The 14,457-nt window shown below is 44.6% G+C and overlaps 1 protein-coding gene across 1 annotated transcript; it reads left to right on the top strand.

Moving 5' to 3' along the window:
* Positions 1 to 86: 86 nt before the first annotated feature.
* On the top strand, positions 87 to 1,698 carry NASP (nuclear autoantigenic sperm protein; the record flags this gene model as incomplete). Its single annotated transcript, XM_073591501.1, is given in 4 exon segments — positions 87 to 185; positions 266 to 343; positions 1,327 to 1,464; positions 1,547 to 1,698. Coding segments are annotated over 4 exon segments (366 nt in total), but the record flags the coding sequence as incomplete, so codon positions are not given.
* Positions 1,699 to 14,457: the final 12,759 nt, after the last annotated feature.

A 14,457-nucleotide genomic window follows, 5' to 3' on the forward strand; every position in this document is an offset into this window, starting at 1 on the left:
TAGCTATTGGCATGGCAAGCAGCAGTGTGGCACCAACTCCTGTGATGTACACCTGTCTTCAAACTTCCTATCTTTTCCTTTCCTAGATTGGAGGATCATCAGGCTTCTCCCAAGAGAACGGAAGCGCTTCATCTTCATCAGCACCAGCTGTATCATCTGTAGCTTCATCATCTGTCTCTGCATCTGTAAGCTGCTGACTTGTGTTTGGTATTGTAATGCTCTGACACAGACAAGCCACTGACTTATTTATTTTTCTGACCCTCAGGCTCCAGCAGAGAAGAATGGGGACAGCACTGTACCTACCAACTGCGTGTCTGATATATCCCATCTTGTGAGGAAGAAGGTAGGTTGGGATCCTCTATTGCAGGTTTTGTCTTAGAATTCCAGCTAGCGTGCTAATGCCAAATGACCAGTGACCTTACTGATCAGTAATAAAAATATGCAATCACTGTACTAATGACCTTGGCAGGGAAGGGGCTAACACCAGGGGCAATGAAAGTGTCCCTAGCTGGCACTTTCTGACTGCGGAAAGACAGATCCATGTTCCAGCTTAGCAGAAACACTATCTCCTCCCCTGGCAGAATGGTGATCTGCCTTTACATGGGAAGATCACCATTCTGCCTCGCTTTAAATGATCACAGATGGCCAGCTGACATCAGGTCCACCAGGCTTGCTGATTGGATCCCCCCCCCCCGTCCAATCTGCACACTATCGTGCCTCCAGTGTCTTTTGCACAAAATGATGTACAGGTAGGTTTTGTGCAATAGAGCTGACCTGCCGCAGTACAAGTTCGGTGGTTAATGAGGTGTTCACTTGGTCCTGCTAATTGTAATCCCTGCTGTGCAGAGGGTAACTGTAATTTTAACAGTAAATGGTAATTCTCTGGACCTAAACAAAATGTGACGACTATGCTGGTGGAGTGCTCTGCTGGACATCTTGATAGTCTTTCAATGTTCCACACACTCCAGGCGGCCAGTGCTTCTGAAGTCCTGTGATTTTGGGTCCCCCTTAGGTGTAAAAAATGCACACCTGAACCAGTAAACAAAACTGCACTGCAAACCATAGCTGGACATCTGAACCTAACCTTAAGCCAGAGGAAGGGGTTAATGCAAGTACTTCATATCCAGGATTGTAGTGCGCATGCTTAATTTTACCTGAGTTGACAATTGCTTGAGCATGAAACTGATGTAAGGTCTTGAAGTAACAGCGGGCCACAGGCTTGGCCTTCCTTCAAAATGATTTTTACGCTTCAATCTGGAGAGCATGACCTGTGGGGAGGGGGGCCTGATTGTATAATGGCCTAAATATAACCTTTTGGCCTTTCAGAGGAAACCGGAGGAGGAAAGTCCCTTGAAAGAGGCCAAGAAACCGAAGGCAGAGCCTATAGAGAACGGAGCAGAGAATGGGTCAGGCAATGGGGACGCTGTGGTGCCCACGAATGAGGAAGTGGAAAAGGCAGAAGAGGTGAGCTTGGTGGGGCCTGTACTTTTGGTGGTGTGTTGCACAGATCTCTGCTAGTTACTAACTTCAATCTTTCCACCTGCAGGCAGAGAAGCAGACGCCAATGGAGACCACACCAGTGGAGAGTACTGCATGATGCATATACCCTAAAGGGACTTTTTGTATATAAATTGTATTTTTTCCACTTTTGTTCAAAGCATCTTTTTGTAAAACAAAATAAAGGTTAAATAAAAAGAAGGCTTCCCTTGGTGTAATTGTGATACTGAATGCCTGTTATCTGCACAAGGGATTTGTGGGGTGTTCAGCCCTTGGTGAAGACCGTTGAAGTGATCATGTGAAGTTGCTCTATAGTAACTTGTAGTCTTCAGGGACATGGCAGACCTCTGAGGGGTACTTGTCAGGGGGAGCAGACCTGAGGGTTATTTTGTCCCTGAGCGCTATCAACAAAATGTTGCTCACCTTTAAACAGCATTTTGGCTATGGCCTGTAGAGCTTTCATTTTAAAGCAAAAAACCAGTCCTAAGATACCCGAATGCCAACTGCAATCTATCATACATCTGAGATGGGGTATCCTCTCATACCCATACTAGAACTATGCTGCCACCTTCAGCTAGATCGGATACTGGCAAGATGGGCAATTGCTGCAGCTAGGCTTCAGGCATCTGCAAATGTCAAGTGGCCATGTACCAGTGGCTAGTTTCCCTCTGTGGTCACCTCCCCTAGGAAGGGGGGGATTAACCTGGAGGTGACAGGGGTGGGGCACACAAGGTAATAAGCTGTGCACCCAGGTGGTGACAGGCTGCCCCTTCCCCGCTTTTTTTTTTTTTTTTTTTGCAGAAAAACAGTCCATTTAACATGGTTTCCTATGGTGTAGTTCATGTCTGCATTTTATGGAAAGAATAGGGACTTGGTTTTTAGTTCCATAGACTTCAATGGCTGAAGCGTGTATGGAACACAAAATGCACCTGCATAAATGTGGATCTGGCCTTAACAGATGGCACAGTTTACAGATATCACTTATCAAAACAACATTAGTGCCTAGGTACAATTCCTGAGCACAAAGGGACAGCTTGCAATGTTGCCCTGGTCCCCCCAGTACAATGATTGCCTTGCAGTGCTGTTCAGGGCAGGGATCTGTAGCTGGGGGAGAATTGGGGGGGGGGGGGGGGGGGGGGGAAGCCCATGTGCCTTTAATTGGGAGAAGATTTGACCTGTAGGGGTTCTGCTGCATAAAATGGTGAGTGGTCCCTTTCTGGTACCATTCCTCATGCTGTTGTAGCAAACACCCCCCCCCCCCCCCATAGGGTAGGGATGGTTTTTATGACTTGTGCACAGAATGGGGGTTCTGCTTCCAAAGTACTACAGAACAGTAGCTGAGCCAGTGGTGGAAGTAAGGGGGTCACCATGGCAACCAGGCACCGTGGGTGGGGGGCCCCCTCCGGTTAACTTTGCATCGGAGCCTTCAAGCTTTGCCTCTGGCCACTAGGCTTGGGACTCCACCAGAGTCTTCCCTACAGCCCAGTGAGGGGTCCAGAAGCCAATTAAATGTTGGTACGGCGAGCCAAGCACTGTGCTGAGCATGCATGGTTGTACTCTTGCTAACACTCATTAGACCTCATACACTGACCAGTCAAAAACTTTGAGATTTGCTCTTGATGTAAAGTTCTGATAAAACCTCCTCCCACACCACCATTGACTTCTAACTGATCTGTTACATTGCCCTCACCGGTAGGGCCCCAGGCATGATTTTTGCAACTGTATGAGGGGGCAGCATGAGAGATGACATGGAAAGGAATGTCTATAGCAGTGATGGTGAACCTTGGCACTCCAGATGTGTTGGAACTACATTTCCCATGATGCTCTGGCACAGTGTAGTGGAACCTCATGGGAAATGTAGTTCCAAAACATCTGGGGTGCCAAGGTTCCCCATCACTAGTCTATAGGGAGAAGGGCCACCAGACCACTCGTTCATTTCATGGAACCTAGGCAGAAACTGTAGTTCCAAGATGTTGCTTCCAAAATCTGCTGGACTGGGCAATACACCGCAGAGGGAACATTTATCTGAGCACCGAAATTCAATGTCAAGTGACCAAAAATATTGATCTATAGGAACAAAAGTGATCCCATTGTTGCATGGCCTTGTTTGGCAAGGACACTTGAAGGAAACTAAACTAAGTTCTGGAATATTTAGCAAATTTCTATAGGTTGGCCTCAAGCAAAACCAGTCTGTAACCGGTTCCCCCCCCCCCCCCCCCCCCCCCCTGTGCATTTACTGCAGGCTGGCTGATATATATGTACGTCATACAACTGGTTCCAGGTTAGGGGAGCGTGCATTTGTGCACCCCCTGCAAAACTGCACTATCACTGGCTACAGTGGGGTTTTGTCAGCAGGCCAATGATTTATGACTGAGACCTGCTGATCAGCTGTAGCCAATCACAGCACAGAGTCCTGTTTACAAATACACCGAGGAGGGGTTTAACTGCATGGGACTTCTTTTTTTATTTCTCAGATTTAAAGTGTACGTAAACCCTGAGAATGAGCTTTTCTAATTTGCTCCCTTTTACCTTAAATGTTTTTTGGAAGTTTTCTTTGTTATACAGGTGCAAAAATATAAATACATAAAAAATGATTTGGAAGGTAAGTGAAAGAATGATCTTTATTTTGTAATGTCTGAATGTATCCAGCAGATGGCAGTGTCCTCCCATATTCTGTACTATTCTACCCATAATCATCAATTTATTATATAAACCAATACCGTGCTAAGCTGCAGTCATCACAATTGGCAAAGGTTGTGAGAATCTAAATAATAAACAAATGCTGCTCTAATGTGAGACAACAATGTGTGACACTCAGGTGTCAGAGTACCATTGTGTGCCCAATAAAGTGCTGAATGAAGATCAGTTTACACCACCCAATCTATGGAAGATGTAATTATAGTCAATGTTTTATATATATATCAATCAAGATATACCGTATCATATGGACTATTCACTTGGGACTACACACTATTGACTGTACACTAAGGACAGACGTCCAGTACAAGAGATGACAATGTAAAAAAGATCACACCGTGATTGATCCAGCTTTTAGACTTTATAATTTCATTAACTTTTATAGTCATTTGCCTTATAGCCTCTGAGCGCCAGTTTATTTGTTTTAGAGATGACAATGTGGAGGGAGGAGTTCTGAGAATCGGTTTACATGAATTTCTACAATAAAATACAGATTTGATTTTTACATAAAGACGCTCCCCGATCCTCAACAGTAACATTCTTTTCCATGGTCTGTCCTGTGAATTATTTAGATATTTTATAGAAGGGATTACTCAGTATTTGGTGAGTGAGAGTAATAAATGTGGATCTCCTTTAGAGGGGACTATAATTTACATTTTTTATTCCATTTTTGTATAATCGGCACTAAAATAATTTTTGTGTATTTAATAGTTATTTTTAATGCTAAAAGTGCAAATGTTAGCTATATATTTATATGTGTATATATATTTTTTTTAAAGTGTATATATGCAACATTGCATATGAATATTCCATGTTACAGCCACATTTTATTTTACCATTTTCATATTTTTTGGTAAATGAAAATAGATACTACTGCATATTCCATGTTATTTAACCTGCCGCCAGCAGGTGGAGCCCTGTGCAAGATCTCTTTGTAGCTGTTGTGCTAAAAATGGAAAATTGAATTTAAATACTTACCGTAATTTTCCTTTCCTGACGAGCTCCATGGCAGCACAGCTGGGTATAGGCTCCGCCCCCTCCAGGACTTAACTCATATAAATTTGAGCCCACCTACAGCCTCGGCGTTCTGTAACTAGTCCTACCAAGCTGGGTGGGGTCTGTTCTGCCATGGAGCTCGTCAGGAAAGGAAAATTACGGTAAGTATTTGAATTCAATTTTTCATTTTCCTGACGGCTCCATGTCAGCACAGCTGTGAACTAACTAGCCAAAATGGGAGGAATAAGGCTACACACTCCTCAATTCTGACTAAAAAAAAAAACGCCAAGATGCCTCTGCCAAACTCAACTGTTATTAAGCCATGAATATTTTGGTGCCCACATAACTGCCTTGCAGAAAGTTTCAGACACTCGGCCTGCTGCCACTCTCAAGGTTGAGACCCTTCTAGTGAGGGGTGCCATGATTCTCCTGGCACAGCCAAGCCTTTCAACTTGTAGGCCAAGGAGATGAGCTTTGCCAACCAAGAGGCAATAATCTTGCTGGAAGCCGTAAAATCATTGTGTTCCACCTGGAATGACAAACAGATGCTCCGACTTCCTGATGGCAGAAGTCGCCTTGATTAAACATTTTAAAGCTTGGCCCACATCAGGCTAATTTCTTGAGTACTCCCCAAAAGGAACGTAGGAGGACAACCTCTTGTGTGATATGGACTCTGAAGGTCAGTTCAGGCACAAAATTCGCGTACCACCCTGTCTGGAAGTACGCGAGTATGGGTTCTTTAAACCCCAAGGCCACCAATGCTGACTCTTCTGGCTGATGTTATTGCCACCAGTAGAGCAGTTTTCAGTGAGAGGTACCACAAGGTGATTGAAGGCATCTGATGCAATAACGTCCAACAGCAATGGGAGATCTCATTTCGGAAACAACAATTCGAGGTTTCAACCAAATTGCATCTTGAAAAACAGTATAATTAGGTGTTGGATGCCCACTGAATGCCAGTGAAGGCAGAGATAGCCGAAATGTGTGCCTATAGCATACTTACGCATAGACCTAAATCAAGCCACACCTGCAGGCAATTCAGAACAGACTTCTGAAGAGTCCAGCGTAAAATCTTGATCAGCAATCATGCTGGGAATTTATGTCACATTCTACTATAGGCACGGTTAGCGCTGTCCTTTCTTGTTTTCGTAAGAGTATTTTCAATCTTCACAGAACATTCAAAATCCATTAGCCTCTGCCTCTCTAGACCCAGGCCATCAGCCTGAGCCTGTCGGATGCTGGATGAATGGGACTTTGGAGAAGATTTGATCTTACATACAGACAGAGTAGATCCTTGACACTTATAAGGATGAGCAAAGGGTACCAAGGCCCCTTCAGCCAATCTGGGATCATCACCAGAACTGTCACCTTCCCCCGACACACCATCAGCTGGAAGCTGAGAATCAGAGCGAGCAGCAGAAAGTCATAAGCTGTCTTGGAGATCCACTCTGCAGTCAGCACCTCCACCCTTGCGGATTCTGGGCCCTGGAATGGAACTTCAGCAACTTGGTGTTGACTGGGGATGTGAGCGGTCTACCTCTGGAAGAAAAATACCAAGCTCTGTTAGTTCTCAAAAGACTCGCAGTAGTCTGGACCATTCATTGTCGTCCAGACATCGCCCTGGACAAATAGTTTGCCTGAAGATTCTTCTGACCAGGCACATAGGCCGCAGATAGCTGCAGAAGATTGACTTGGGCAGATTCTAGAATTAGAGAAACCTCCTCCTGAAGGGAGAGACTGAGCCTTGTTTCCAGATGTTGGCCACAGTTGTTGCGCTGTCCAACTTTACCAGGACAGGCTTACCCCGGAACATTGCAGACGATTTAGTTTGTTCAACCACAAATTTAGGTCACTGGTCCAGAAACCCGACTTGAACGGGAGCGAGAGTTAAACTGAGCCTACCTGACCTGCTGGAGCAAGGCGAATTCTATGGATGAATGAATTGTATAGCACTACCTATGCGAACTGAATCGCCTCAGGGTGCTTTTTGCTGCCGGTGTCCATCTGCAGTATAGCGCGGTCCTTGCCCCATGGGGTCCTGACACGCTTACAAACACATACACATATTTGGCCAATTTTTCAACAGGGTCTAATTAACCTACCAGCATGTCTTTGGAGTGTGGGAGGAAACCGGAGTACCCGGAGGAAACCCACGCAGGCACAGGGAGAACATGCAAACTCCAGGCAGATGGTGTCGTGATTGGGATTTGAACCAGCAACCCTATTGCTGCTAGGTGAATGTGCTATCCACTCCACCACTGTGCTGCCCTGGCTCAATCTGAGATGTGAAGGATGAAAGATCTCCAAATATGGCCTAAAATGCTTGCCTTAATGGACAACGTGTCAATCACCAAAGCCGTATCTATGTCCACAGAGGAGCCACATAGTGCCCCTAAGGCAGTGTTTCTCAACTCCAGTCCTCGAGGCGCACCAACAGGTCATGTTTTCAGGATTTCCCTCAGATAAAACAGCTGTGATAATTACTAAGGCAGTGAAACTGATCAAATCACCTGTGCAAAATAATGGAGAGCCTGAAAACGTGACCTGTTGGGGCGCCTTGAGGGCTGGAGTTGAGAAACACTGCCCTAAGGCATGTATTTGGGAGGCACAATCCCAAAATAACAGAAAGCATCCTGACATGGAACTCTTTACTGACTTACTGCGTTAGCTTCCCAGTTTTTACTGGACTCTCAGCCAGAAATGCAGAACCTAACCTCTCTGGAGTGAGAGTGAGCATGGAAACTGACTCTTGAGTTTTTCAGTCTCCTTTTAACTCAGCAGACATTCATCTTGAGGCAGGAAGCCAAACTGACCACTATTAAATTTAGGTTTTACCTTCTACGATCAAGAAAAATGCAGTGATAGCGTTTGTACTTGAAGACCACAACATCTTCTGATGGTAAGGACATGTATATAGCCAATCCCACAAGGGGGACACACTGACCAGAGGGGTGATCCCAACCCCTGGACATCTTTCAGTTCAAAAGGGTATAACTTTCACATCCTGCTGTGACAACTCAAATCTTGTAGAAGGAGCACTTAATCCATCCAATATAAGGGAATTGTCAAGCTGTCCTCTGGAGGTACTTCAAATACTTCCAAAGCTTCACTTCCATTTAAAGGCATTTCACCAACCTTATCTGGACAAAGGTCATCCTCATCTTCCTGTTCAGAAGAGACTGAAGAGGATTGATTGGCATGAGAAGGCCCTAAATAGAAGACAGGACGTTGCCAGACTAGATGGCCCTTGCAGAAGATGAATTCAGCAATTCCTTTAGAGTGTCTTGACCATATGCTTAATTGTGACAACTTGGTCACCATCATCTTAATCACAGCCTGCCCGAACAATGTAGGAATCATATATTCATTCACCTCTTCTTGGGAAGAAGTTGACAAGGGTTAATTTGCCTGAGGAGGTTCCGAGACAACTCATTGGCACCATATATGACCCCGTCACAGAGTGAGTGGAAATGACTCCTTTAGAGAGTGTATTGACCACATGCTTAATGAATGTGACAACCGGTTAGGTGTCGTCCTCATCTTTATCCTTGGTCGCTTGAACAAGGCAACATTCACGCTCGTCTGTCTTCCCTTTGGAAGGATCTGAAGCAGATTGCTTGCCTGGGAAGGTTTGGAGACTGCTCGGTAACCCTTTCACAGGGTGGGTGGAAACACTCCTCTAGAGTGTACTGACCACAGGCTTAATGAATGTGACAACCTGTTAGATGTCGTCATCCTTATTCTTGGTTGCTTGAATAAAGCAGAATTATGCAGTTATGTCCATCCAGAAATTCGGAAAATGGGCTGTTTCACCTGGTATGGCTAGGCAGCTTCTCATTGCCAGAGCAGATAACCCTTTCAAAGGGTGAGCAGAAACCACATCTTTAGAGTGTATTGACAATGTGTTTATTGAATGTGACATCCTATTAGGTGTCATCCTTATCCCTGGCTGCTTGAGCCAGTGGGATACATACTGTCATGCCCATCCGTGTATTCCTCTTAGAGTCTGAAGAGGGATTTTTTTGCTTGGGAAAGCTGTGAGATTGCACCTTGTCTGAGAATTCAACCCCTTCACAGGGTAAGTGGGAATAACTCCTTTGAGTGTATTGGCCGCTTGTTTAATAAATAAGACAACCTGTTAGGTATCATCATCCTCATCTTTGGTTGCTTAATCAAAGCAAAATTCACACAGTCATGTTCCACCACATCTTCCCCTTTGGAGAGTCTGAAGAGGCTGATTTGCCTGGGAAGGTTATTGGACTGGTCATTGCCAGAACATATAACCATATAAAAGCAAGACTCGTACAGCCATGTCCATCCACATCTTCTTTATCGAAGAGCCTGAAGAGGGCTGTTTCGTTCTGAGTCTGGTAATTACCAATAGATAACCTCTCCACAGGGTTTTGCGTGCCATTTAACAAACCAGCCCATAAAAATAATTAAATGCAGTAAAATAGTTTGCTTAGTAAAAAAAAAAAAAGAAAACCTAAAGTGTTAACCACTGCTAGAGAGAGACTGAAGCCTCCATCTACAGCCCTGATTCACCAGGTGCTTCATGAGCTAAACCTCGCTCTGCCAGGAATCAGGACATAATGAAAAAGTTTGTTCAGAACAGTAACAAAAAAGGTAGGAATTTTCAACAGAATTACACTAATATTCTGCAATGTACACAAACCAAGGGAATTGTAGACATAAACACGCTTCTCCCCATTTTTTTTTTTTTGGTGAAAACTGGAGAGCACATAGAAATATAAAAGGATATCCCATATCTCAACAGGCCAAGGCTGGCTCCAGTAATCATCCACAGGTGACTCCTCCACCTTCTCTGGACATGCTGGTCTTTTGAGGGGGTTGGCACAATAGTAAAGCAAACATGAGAAGCCACCAGCAGGTTATTGCCATGTGTGAACATACAAAGTATTACTTTGTGTAGCTGTTATGCAGAGTACTCCCTGTGGAGGAGCTCAGGCTATGCATGGAGGCTGCAGGGAGCAAGGCACCACAATACCCAGCAAGGCAGCATTCATTTGCATACAAAGCATATTCAAATTTAGCTCACCCATCCTCCGTCCGTAAACACCGGCACAGAGCGCGTGCATAGGGGAGACTCTGCCAACACCGCTGCCCACTTTACATGGGCCCAGCGGACCCCAGACAAGGCTGTTAGCCCTGACAAAAGCCGCCCCGAGGACCAGCAGCGGGGCTCCCTGGATTACGGGTCATTTAGCCGAGACACCAGGGACTGCGTCCAGTCCAATCCACACATGGACAGATGGCCATCCATTTAGACCAGCCGGGTAGAGGAACACACCTAGGTCCTGCGCATAGGAGAAAAAAAGAACGCCGAGGCTGTAGGTGGGCTCCAATTTATATGCGTTAAGTCCTGGAGGCATTGGGGGGGCGGAGCCTATACCCAGCGGTGCTGACATGGAGCCGTCAGGAAATCCTTATTGTAAGCCACAGAAAGAAATTCTCATTTAAAAAAAATAAATTCATTAAAGTGTATTTTTTCTAAGTTTGAAAAACTGCTACGCAAATACCACGTGACATAAAACATTGTATAAAACAGATATATATATTTCACCATAAAATTGGGTATTATATTTGTTTGTTTTCCATCAACACTCATTAAATGGTATTTTTTCCCAAAAAATTACGTTTGAAAAAATACCACATGACATAAAAAATTGCAACGACCACCATTCTATTCTCTAGGGCCTCTGCTAATATATATATATATATATATATATATAGTATCTCACAAAAGTGAGTACACCCCTCACATTTTTGTAAATATTTTATTCTATCTTTTCATGTGACAACAGCCAGAGCCCTGACTTAAACCCAATTGAGCATCTCTGGAGAGACCTAAAAATGGCCGTCCACCAATGTTTACCATCCCCCCTGACAGAACTGGAGAGGATCTGCAAGGAGGAATGGCAGAGGATCCTCAAATCCAGGTGTGAAAAACTTGTTGTATCTTTCCCAAAAAGACTCATCAAAAGGGGCTTCTACTAAATACTGAGCAAAGGGTCTGAATACTTAGGACCATGTGATATTTCAGGTTTTCTTTTTTAATAAATCTGCAAAAATGTCAACAATTCTGTGTTTTTCTGTCAATATGGGGTGCTGTGTGTACAATATGGGGTGCTGTGTGTACAATATGGGGTGATGTGTGTACAATACGGGGTGCTGTGTGTACAATATGGGGTGCTGTGTGTACAATATGGGGGGCTGTGTGTACAATATGGGGTGCTGTGTGTACAATATGGAGTGCTGTGTGTACAATATGGGGGGCTGTGTGTACAATATGGAGTGCTGTGTGTACAATATGGGGTGCTGTGTGTACAATATGGGGTGATGTGTGTACAATACGGGGTGCTGTGTGTACAATATGGGGTGCTGTGTGTACAATATGGGGGGCTGTGTGTACAATATGGGGTGCTGTGTGTACAATATGGGGAGCTGTGTGTACAATATGGGGTGCTGTGTGTACAATATGGGGTGCTGTGTGTACAATATGGGGGGCTGTGTGTACAATATGGGGTGCTGTGTGTACAATATGGGGGGCTGTGTGTACAATATGAGGTGCTGTGTGTACAATATGGGACTCTGTGTGTACAATATGGGGTGCTGTGTGTACAATATGGAGTGCTGTGTGTACAATATGGGGTGCTGTGTGTACAATATGGGGTGATGTGTGTACAATATGAGGTGCTGTGTGTACAATATGGGGGGCTGTGTGTACAATATGGGGTGCTGTGTGTACAATATGGGGGGCTGTGTGTACAATATGAGGTGCTGTGTGTACAATATGGGGGGCTGTGTGTACAATATGGGGTGCTGTGTGTACAATATGGGGGGCTGTGTGTACAATATGAGGTGCTGTGTGTACAATATGGGGGGCTGTGTGTACAATATGGGGGGCTGTGTGTACAATATGGGGTGCTGTGTGTACAATATGGGGGGCTGTGTGTACAATATGGGGTGCTGTGTGTACAATATGGGGGGCTGTGTGTACAATATGGGGTGCTGTGTGTACAATATGGGGGCTGTGTGTACAATATGAGGTGCTGTGTGTACAATATGGGGGGCTGTGTGTACAATATGGGGTGCTGTGTGTACAATATGGGGTGCTGTGTGTACAATATGGGGGGCTGTGTGTACAATATGGGGTGATGTGTGTACAATATGGGGGCTGTGTGTACAATATGAGGTGCTGTGTGTACAATATGGGGGGCTGTGTGTACAATATGGGGTGCTGTGTGTACAATATGGGGTGCTGTGTGTACAATATGAGGTGTTGTGTGTACAATATGGGGGGCTGTGTGTACAATATGGGGGGCTGTGTGTACAATATGAGGTGTTGTGTGTACAATATGGGGGGCTGTGTGTACAATATGGGGTCCTGTGTGTACAATATGGGGTGCTGTGTGTACAATATGGGGGGCTGTGTGTACAATATGAGGTGCTGTGTGTACAATATGGGGTGCTGTGTGTACAATATGGGGGGCTGTGTGTACAATATGGGGTGCTGTGTGTACATTAATGAGGAAAAAAATGAACTTAAATGATTTTAGCAAATGGCTGCAATATAACAAAGAGTGAAAAATTTAAGGGGGTCTGAATACTTTTCCTCCCCACTGTATATAATGTTTGGGGGTTTATCTTTTATATTTTACCAAATAATTGGGTATTATATTGTGTTTTTTTTCCATTAAAGTTCATTAAAGTGTATTTTTTCTAGCAAACAAAATGCTGATTTCTACATGTAAACAAAGTTCCTGGTCATCAAATGGTTAATAATCCTTATTGTAAGTCACAGAAAGAAATTCCCATTAAAAAAAAAAAACGGTTTTCCTCCTGCTGGCAGATTTGAATTGTTGTCAGTTGGTGAGCTCAGGCTGTTGCCATGGTGACATCGGCAGTTAAGTCATGTGACCTCATTTGCATATCCCTGTGATGATGTCATAGAGAGAGAACCTGGTAAGAGGAGGTGTTTAGCAGCCGGGAGCTCAGAGAGTGTTTGTACTCTGAGAGAGAAGGAAGCGCTTTGTGTTTCTCTTCAATCTTGCGGATCGTATTGAAAATGCTGAAGCAATTCAGAGATAATTTTGTGCAAATAATGAAAGATCAGCCGGCACAGGCGAGAGCCGGAGTTCCAATGGAAGAGTCCCGGCCAGCCGCACTGCCCCCGGTTACTGCCCCACGTAGGGGTGTGTTTGGGGCAATTAGGCGGCTTTTTAAGAAAAAGAAGAAGGTTCCCCCTCTGTACACCAACCAAGAGGGATTATCACAGGAACGTGGGGGGTCCTCGGCTGAGGTCCCCCAGACAGCTGTACCGCCCCCGGTTACTGCCCCACATAGGGGTGTCCTTGGGGCAGATAGGCAGCTTTTTAAGAAAAAGAAGGTTCCCCCTCTGTACACCAACCAAGAGGCATCATTAGAGGAACGTGGGGGGTCCTCGGCTGAGGTCCCCCAGACAGCTGTACAGCCCCGGGTTACTGCCCCACATAGGGGTGTCCATTGGGCAGATAGGCAGCTTTATACAGAAAATAGAGCTGAACCTCTGAACAGCAACCAAGAGAGATCAGCACCGGAGAGAGGAGCAAAGGAGGATTTTGGTAAGTATTATAATAGAGGAATATAATATACTAAATGCCCCCTCCCCCCACATACTGTATATACTATATACACCGGGGTCACTGCATAGAGTATGGAGATGGAACAGGAATAGAGGGGAAATCTTCTGATGGGGACACGGCGTCCGGTGACAACGCTCTAGGATGGGGACTGAGATCTCATTGGAGAGATTTCTTCCCAAGTCTTCCTGTGATTTGAAATCTATAAACTCTAAAGATTGTGGGTGGAATTTTCCATCATCCCAATAGATCGTTTTTAGAGAATCTCCTCATTTGGTGGGAATTTTTAAGGCAATAAAACATTTGAATTTTATAAAAAGTCATTTATTGAAATGTTGGATCAGTTTTTCTACAATTTTAATGATACAAAATTTCAATAAATGATTTTTATAAAATTCAAATGTTTTATTGCCTTAAAAATCCCACCAAAAAAAGTCTTGCTGTGATTACAGAACCGATAATGGGGGGAAATATCCCTTCCTGTCGGCGGGCTAAAAATAAACGAAACTGACTTGTAATTAGCAGTCAGCATGTGACAGTTGGCTGCATGTGACAGTTGGCTGCATGTGACAGTTGGCAGCATGTGACAGTTGGCTGCATGTGACAGTTGGCTGCATGTGACAGT

Source organism: Aquarana catesbeiana, linkage group LG07, assembly GCF_042186555.1.
Source record: "Aquarana catesbeiana isolate 2022-GZ linkage group LG07, ASM4218655v1, whole genome shotgun sequence".
Taxonomy (NCBI): domain Eukaryota; kingdom Metazoa; phylum Chordata; class Amphibia; order Anura; family Ranidae; genus Aquarana; species Aquarana catesbeiana.